The 8,932-nt window shown below is 43.3% G+C and overlaps 1 protein-coding gene across 5 annotated transcripts in view; it reads right to left on the reverse strand.

The window, feature by feature from the left end:
- The window catches only part of LOC105482674 (ST6 N-acetylgalactosaminide alpha-2,6-sialyltransferase 5), a 187,311-nt gene extending 184,260 nt beyond the window's left edge, over positions 1–3,051 (reverse strand). The window contains exons 1-2 of one of the 5 annotated variants that reach the window (XM_071090951.1): positions 2,800–3,051; positions 1,742–1,981 (exon numbers count right to left, since the gene is read on the reverse strand). In XM_071090951.1, coding sequence (XP_070947052.1) covers positions 1,742–1,981; positions 2,800–2,814 — 255 coding nt within the window. In that variant the 5' untranslated portion in view covers positions 2,815–3,051. Of the gene's footprint in view, positions 1–1,652; positions 1,982–2,799 lie in introns of those variants that run through there. The other 4 variants (XM_011742892.3, XM_011742891.2, XM_011742893.3 and 1 more) reach the window with 4 other exon arrangements.
- Between the last annotated feature and the right edge of the window lie 5,881 nt (positions 3,052–8,932).

Raw genomic sequence — 8,932 nt, forward strand, 5'->3', positions numbered from 1 at the left:
TATTGTTAGCTGGTGTCTGTCCAGCAGAAGAACACAAGAAGAAAAGTATGAGAAATCTCTTCCCAAAAGCTGATCAAAACTTTCAGCAAATTTACCTTTTGATGCTGCCATTAATCAAAGCTTCTCAAGTGTTAGATAGTAATTTCCACCAAACAATAGCCATGGAAATCCATGAGCTCAGTATATCCATCATACACCAGTTACACATAAACACCACAGCCATCCACAGTCAGAAGCTAATGTCTAAACTTTCCTAGAACTCCAGCCCTAATTGGTTGCTTCCACATGCAGATACAAAGCATATAATAAGTCAACAACTAAGAGAGGAAACGAAAGCCGTAACTGTAAAATTGATAGCCATCTACTTTTGGATTTTAAGTCTACTAACACCCCCAACCTCTACTCCTGCCATAAAAATAAGTAAATAAATAAATAAATAATCGCTTCCTGATGAAATTGATTCCTCCTTTTTTACTTCCCTGAATTCTTCCCATTGCAAAATTCCACTTTTTCAAAGCAGCTTTCCTTGATCTTTCCAGGGAAGTCATCGTTCTCATTTTTGCGCCTCTACAGTACTGTTCATCTCTAGCATTTATTATACATTTTTATCTATCGGTTTATCTCTCTACACACATTTCATAGTATATTGTTTTGTCCTCAGGTATTTAAAGATCTGTAAGACTGGGTCCTGCCTTAAATTCTTTTATACCTTTCAAATCCTTAGCATTATGCATTAAACAAGTGTGTGGCAATATTTTGAATGCCACTTTTAAAAACTTTGGCTTTTTCACATGGTTAGAGCGACCTTTTCACACAAAAGGAGTATCTACTATATATTACTTTGGTTCACAACCATAAAATTTAGTAAAATAAAAGGAATAATTGGGAGATTTCAAGAAATCCTCTAGCTTTATAAAGCTGAGTGGAATTGTGTATTAATAAAAACATATGAGCAACTTCAAATAATGAGGCATACATTTAAACTGTATTAAAATATCTTCAGAATCAGCCAACTTGATTAGGATTCTCCCAGAGGCTTCACACACTGAAACCAGATATTTATTATTCCAGGGAAAGGAGGCTCAATTTTAAAAGATTCATCGTATTAATTATTAGCCACGCCATCCAGCAGCTTCCCGGAAGGCAGAGGAAGACAGGCTCACAACGATGAGTTTCAAACCAATGGAAGCTGAGTTTGTGCCTCAAGTCTTCCATGCGTGCCTGGGCACCGCTCCCCAGGGCTGAGAGAATTCAGCCCAAAGCAATGCGCTGGAGAGATTAGAGGGGAACGTTGGATCCTGAGCAGTGGCCGCGGGCTGGCTGCGCTCACCCTCCGGTTCCGGGTCAGAGGAACGCTCAGGCTGGTACCCGCGCCATCCCCAGTTTCCTCCCACCAGGGAGCGACTCGGCAGCCAAACCCGAGGCTTCAGGAACCGGACCTCCATCCACAGCTGCAATTCTGGGGATCAGGGAGTTCTAGTTCCAGGGCCGATTTCTGCTGGGAAATTAGACTTTGGGGTCCACTCACCTCACCCCTATTTTCTACAAAACTTTGTGTCTTTCTCTAAATAAGAATTCATACCAAGTTGGAACTAGCCCACCCTACCCCAGAAGGTCCACTCCCCTCCAGCCTGCGAACGGCACCTACTCACAGCGCCTCCCAGCCCCGGGAAAGGGGAAAGGCTCAGGTGTGTGGGATCCCCAGGGTGAGTGGCCAGCGCGCTGGCGGGCATGCTGTCACCTTGTGGTCCGCCACGCCAAGGTATCCGTCCAGTGGCCGCGGTCCCGCGGGGACCCCGGGGCGCGGCTGGGGGCTGCTCTCCGCCGCCGGCAGCGAGCTGCCCGTGGCCGACGCCTGCTGCTGCTGTTGCTGCTGCTGCTGCTGCGGGGACCGCTCCTTCTGGCCGCCGAGGTTGCTGTACACGAGCAACAAGCTGGTGCACATGGTGGTGAGCGCTAAACACACTGCTAGACCATGGCGCTGCGGGCGGGCGGGAGAGAGGAGAGGAGAGGGGCTGAGTGCAGACAACGGAGGAGCGCGCCCAGCGGGGACACCTGCGCGGTGGTCACACTAGTGGGGGAGATTTGGCGCGGGGTACGGCCTGGGCCCCAGCCCCGCCGCACGCAACTGGGACAGAGAAAGCACCGTACCCTTGCGTACCGCAAGGGATGCTCCGGGAGCGTCGCTGCTTTCGGCCGCCGCCGCCCAGATCTCTCGGTAGAGGGCAGGTGGTGTACGGCCCCAGGCTAAGGGAGGGAGCGCGCCGGGGCCGAGGGCAGGGGTGGGTTTGCACTTTGGGGAAGGGTCCGTCTGCCTCAGCCACCCCAGCCAAGCTGCTGGAATCTTGAGTCCTTAACACCTCTCCTTTCCTGGGGCCCTGGGGCTCTCCCTTGGCGATCCTTGCAAGTTTGAAATCCAAGAAAACGAAGAAAGTCTGCAAAGGTCCCTCCTCCCCGTCCCTCTTAGTTTTTGGCAGGCTGTTGCTTTTGGGTACCCCCATCCCTGGAGCAATCTGCCCACTCCTCCATCCCACCTGCAGCTCTCTGCCACCCCCTCGGACCTCTCGCCGGAGATCTAGGAGGCGAGGCAACCCGGGTTCCCATCCTGGCTCTGGGATTCCGAGCCAGGCAGAGCTGGAGAATCGGGAGGGAACGCGGAGCGGGTAGAAAGTTGTCCCTTTGTAACAGGCGACCTCGCGGCCCAGGGTTAGGCGTCCCGGAGTCTCCCCGGTGCGTCCAGCGGACCCTGAGCCCGGGGATCCCCTTCTTTGCCCAGTGGAGTTGCCACAACTGACTCACCATCAGGGTCTTCATTTTGGGCACCTCTTTTGTGCAGAATCCTCAGGCTCGCGTGTCCGGGGTCACTTTTTCCTGGAGGGTTTCCATGATGGGTGATGGGGCTGAGGCGGCTCTGATTTTTGCCCAGCAGCCGGCCGCGGCAGATCGCGCGCGGGAGCCGCGGGACCCGGGAAGCGCCGCTGTTGCAGAGATTAGAGACAGAATTAAAACTGAACCGGACCCTCGTAGTCTCTCAGTGATCTACACAACTGCCGCCTGCCGCCGCCTGCTGGGTCCTAAAGACCTCTGCATCCTCCTCCCCGCCCCCAAATAACAATCTGAAATTTTCAGTAGTGAAATTTCTGGACAGAGAGAGTTAACCGAGCCAGTGTACCCACTTCTTGGTCCGCGGGCTTATTTATCTTTAAAGAAGTCATCAAGTAATAAAGGAGAACCTGATTGGATTCTGAACGTGATAGCCATTTGAAAATTTGCAAACTAAATTTTCTGTTTTGCGATGTTGATAAAAACAAGTCAGTCTCCCAGATGTCAACAACTCTATCGCGTTTGCATTTATGTTCGTAGCATAGAGAAATCTATAATGAAATTATTTTTCTTAAAAAATTATTTATTATTCCGTTTTTCAATTGCTCGCTTTATAATTTTCTCTTCCCTCTTATTTTTACTTTATCAGATCCAGTTATTCTCATGGAATCTTTAGCTCACAATATTTCGTCTCAAGTATTTCATTTATTATTTTCATTAAATATTGCAATTTATATTTCTGCCTGACTTTTGAGGTTCCTAGTGTTCATCTAAATGATCTTAAAGTTTTAAAAACATTCAGCATGTCACAGCTACATGATTAACTTGACCTGTAGATTCTTCCTAATTTGGATGAAGAATTTCTGTCTGCTAGAGATAAAACTGCGTATGGCTTATTTCCTAATCCTAAGGTCTTTGGTGCTTTCCGTTGGTCTACTGTACTGACGGCACATAATTTCACATTCAGGACTTCAATTAAAATTAAAAGAACATAATTATTGTCTTATGTTGGGAAATTCACATCAATAGCTTGTTTTAAGGATGCTCTCTCCTGTGCATTGAATTACAAATGGCATTTGTTAAACGTCTAATTTACCTAAAAACGTATTTCTTGTGAAATTGCTCAGTGAAAATAGTTGTCTTAATGTATTACTTAACACCTCACCTGTAGCAGTGTAATGTTAAAGATTACATTAAGATGGAAATGATCAGCAGGCCTACTGAACCATGGGCATAATAAGAGCTTTCTCAAGGCCAAAAAAGGCATTACAATCCATTTTTAATCTTCCCTAATCTATTGCTGGACTGATGATACAACAGGAACTATTTTTATCTTATGAGGCATCCTTCCATACTTAGTATTAAGAAAGTTAAAATTATTGGTGCAATAATGAATATCAGAGCAACGTGTTTGGGAGAGGGCAAGAAAGCACATAATTTAGCCTTTCAAGGAAAAGCAAAATAGGAAGCACTGTCCAACATTGCCAGCCTTGAAGCTATTTATTCAGTTTGTGCTTTAGGCATGAATAGTATCAGTTGTTAGGGCAGGAAAAGCAGCAGCCAGAGGAGAATCTTATCAGGTCTTGGCAATTCTTTATTGTATGGTTGCACTTGACACTCAAATTAATGAAACAAAGGACCAACTTGATGAATCATTGGAAGCAGATTATCTGTGTTTCTCCAGGGATCCTTTTAGATGCTATTAGAAGCAGCTCCTGCATTTTTCAGGATTATTCCCTCTCCATCTAGCAAGTTGCCCAGTGACTGATAAAACAATTCTAATATATTTTGCCATGCCAAACAGAGGCATCATGTTTATGATTTAAGTTCATGGCGGCATGTTGGACATCTGTTACACTGTATGTTTGACCAAATTCATTAAGCTTATGGGTTTTTTCCCCCTCCTGGGATAGCAGTTAGCTAGTTGCTAAATCTACTTATGAAATGGCCAGAGTAAATTTAAAAATGTAATTCAGAACTTGATTTGAAAGATTTCAATGTCTTGGCTTTTACATATTTGATTAGATTAATGCGGCTGTTTTAGGCATTCTGGCTTGAGAGCCAGATGGACAAGATAGGGTGAGGGAAGCGAGATAAAGAAAACAAGTCATAGAATTTACTTCAATTTGATGATCACTAATGATCGCCTGTTATTTGATGATTCTGTATTAGAGAATACAATGGTGAATAAGACAGACCTTCTCCTCTAAGAGCTTACAGCCTAATATGTGTGTGTGTATGCACGTGTGTTGAGACGAGTTCATGAATAGGCAATAAAAGGCAGAGTACTATAGATTCAACACAAATTTATCAAGCACTTCCTATGTTAAGCACTTACTCTGTTGAGTACCTACTATGTGCCAGGCATTGGTGCTACCTGGATCAATAGACCACATGCTATCCTCATAGTCTATTCCCAGGTAAGTGCTTAGAATCTTTCTGTTACAACCTTTAGAAACAATCAACATACCTGATTTGTTTTTCAACTTCTAAATGCCTGCTTATGTAAGGTCTGAGGGCTTTGTTATTTCAAGGGCATCTACCTATGTTTATGTACCTTTATATGCACCTTTAAGTTAATCATTTGAATAGCTACACAGAGTAGAAAACAGGCAGCATTCACAAACACTTGACTGACTTGGAGACAAGTGGACAAGTAGACAAGTCAGTGAAGCTTTTTAGTTCGTCTAACTTGCACAGTTCAATACAAAGTGAGTTGAGAAATCACAATTTGTCTCTCAAAATCCAGATAGCTGAGATGGATTTCTCACCATTTAAAATTTTGCCACATTTCTGCCTCTGGTGCCATCACATCCAATCAAATAGCTTCTTCCTTTTGAAAAAAGGAAAAAAAGAAAGGAAAAGAAATTGAGTGTTCTGCAATGTAGGTTATGTGATAAAATGAAGGTGAGAATTGATGAAACAAGGCATGTCATAGGGCGATGAGACAGCAGGTGGAATCTGTGCTCAGAGGGAACACCAGCCTGTGCTCACGCCACAAAAGGCAGCAAGAAGCTACCAAAGGAGGAAGAAAGACAGACTGCTGGAAATCCATGAGCTCTGCCCACGATTCCTAAAATTCCTAAGTGACTTCTCAATTTAGAAACAAACGTTTCAAACATTTCAAAGATGGATTAAAACTAGAAAACAACATAATGAACTGCATTTGAGATACAATTACTTTCCACATTATGATCTCAAAGAAAAAGAAGAAAGTTGTACTACATGCAACAAGAGCAAAAATTTTAATAATGGTGGAAAGTCCCCATTGGACAAACTTGATACTTGTCCATTTATGTTTGCAGTTTCCTTAGCTCTCTTCATTTTATAGGCTAAGCCTAGTGGTTCCATTGGTTGAGAATAAGCTCCTGGAATCAGGCTGTGAGGACCCAGATTCTGACTTTACCATTTTTCAGCTCTGTGATCTAGGATATGTTACTTTGCAGGGATGTACTTTCCACATCTGCAAAATAGCACCCACCACAAAGCATTGTTGTGAAGGTTAAACAAGATACTACAAGTGAAATGTCTAGAGCAACACTAATAAATTGTTAATAGCATTTTATAGTTATGATTAATAAACTGAGCTTGAAGGCAAAACAGCAGAGCTTGACTTTTACTTCTAATTGCTGTATGACCTTGAGAAAGGGACTGTCAATATATCTATAAAATGGATATAACAAAGCCTATATCACAAATCGTTAGAGGGCTTATTAAGATACTGTGTATGTAACTGCTTTGTAAACTGTGAAGCTCTGCATAAACTAAGGTAATAGTAACTCATTCATTAATTCAACAAATATCAATTGAGCATCTACTGTGTGCCAGGTATTATTCTAGGTCATGGAGATATGAACAAGACACAGACAGACTCTGCCTCATTAGGTTTATATTTAAGCAAGGATGATAAACTAATACAATAGGACCAGGCATGGTGGCTCACACCTGTAATCCCAACACTTTGGGAAGCCGACGTGGGAGAATTGCTTGAGCCCAGGAGTTCGAGACCAGCCTGGGCAACATGGTGAGACACTGTTTCTACAAAAAAATACAAAGATTAGCTGGGCATGGTGGTGCATGCCTGTAGTCCCAGGTACTTGGGAGGCTAACGTGGGAGGACTGCTTGAGTCTGGGAGGTCGAGGTTGAAGTCAGGCATGATTGTGCCACTGCACTCCAGCCTGGCTGACAGAGCAAGACCCTGTGTCAAGAAAAAAAAGAATGTCAGATGCTAGGAAGAAAAGCAGGGGAAAAGTTAGAGATTGAAGTGTAGGAGTTGTTGTAGCTAGGATGGCAACAATTGAGCAGATAAATGAGTGAAGTGAAGGAGTTAGCCATGAGGCTATCTGGAGGAAGGTCATCCCATGCAAAGGGAACATCATGTGCAAAGACCACGAGGCAAGAGAGAGCTTGCCTAAGACCTTGCTTGGCATGTTGAAGAGATAGCAAGGGGGCTAGTGAGGCTGGAATAAAGGGAGCCAGAGAGTGGTAGAGGAGGATGGCAGAGAGGCAGTCTGGAACCAGATCATCTAGGACCTTTTCAGCCATGAAATAGATGGTGTGAAGGAAACCCACTGGAGGGATTAAGGCAGGTAAAGATTATGGATCCGTAATGCCTTGGAAAGGTCACCTGACTGCTGTGCTGAGAATAGCTTTTGGAGAAGGGAGAGTGGAAACAGGGAGATCAGTTTAGGCTATTGCAATGGTCTAGGTGAAATGAGGTCATAGAACTTTAACAAGTGACTGAATTCAAGATTTGCTGATTACTGGGTATGAGATACTATAATAGAAGTAGAGAGGCGGGAAGGAAAACTGTAAGACTTGTGGACTGGGCAGCTGGAGAATGGAGCTGCTATTTCCAATATGGGGAACACTGTGAGAAAAGAAGGTTTAGAGGCTGTGGAGGGAGAATTTGGATGTAGACACAATCAGTGTGAGATGTCACAGGCACTTGCAGTTCAGCATGATGTTGGGCTTAGAGATGTGAACTGAGTATCACAAGTAGGAATGGATGAGATCACCTAGGAATGAGCCACAGAACAGAAGAGGTCACAGGCCTGAGTCTTGAGAGTTGCAAATTTGAGTTGCCAAGAAAAGGAGGAATCTTAGTAACCACGGTACTGAAAAACAACAAATGACTATCAGAACTTGATTTGATTTAGGTGGCTGATTATTTTCATTTTTAATGGATTTTTCCATGCCAACACAGTCATTTATGTTCTCAAAGCACTTTTCAAATTTTATTATTGCACTAAGCATATTTAGTCATATCTATTTACATGTTTATTGTTCATCCTCTCTTCTAGACTATAAATTTTCTATGTCTTATTACTGTTTATATCCACCAAGCCTGGCACATAACTGAGGATAATAATATTAATCACTAACATTTAGTTAGCCCTTACTATGCACCAGCACTATTCTAAGAACTTTGCATATATCAACTTATTTAGTCCCTACAACAACCTCATGAGGTAGGTACTATTACTATCCCCATTTCACAAATGAATGAACTGAAAATCAAAGAGTCATTTGTTCAAAGTCACCAAGATAGTAGATGGTAGTGTTTGGGTAAATAAACATTTGATAAAACAAATACATTTTTTTTGTTAAAGAATGAATGAATAAGCCAGGCATGGTGACTCACACCTGTAATTACAGCACTTTGAGAAGCTGAGGCAGATGGATAGCTTGAGCAAAGGAGTTCAAGACCGGCCTGGGCAACAAGGCAAAACCCCATCTCTACAAGAAATACAAAAATTAGCCAAGCATGGTGGTCTGCATCTGTATTTCCAGCTAGGGAGGCTGAAGTGGGAGGATCACCTGAGCTATGGGCAGTCAAGGCTGTGGTGAGCCAAAATCAGGCCACTGCACTCCAGGCTGGGCGACAGAGTGAGACCTTATCTCAGCAACAATGCAACAACAACAAAAGAATGAATAGAAACTTTGTGAGAGTTCCAATAGCCAAGTTCTTCTATTAAACCCTAAATTGGTCTGATTTACAAGAATACTGTATGGATAGTTAAAATCCAATCTTTAGATAGTATAACCAAAGGCATCATTTTGTGAGGTACTTTTTTTGCTAGTTTTATTTTTTAAGATCTATACATA

The sequence above is a fragment of the Macaca nemestrina genome, chromosome 1 (genome assembly GCF_043159975.1).
Source record: "Macaca nemestrina isolate mMacNem1 chromosome 1, mMacNem.hap1, whole genome shotgun sequence".
In the NCBI taxonomy this organism is placed as follows: Eukaryota; Metazoa; Chordata; class Mammalia; order Primates; family Cercopithecidae; genus Macaca; species Macaca nemestrina.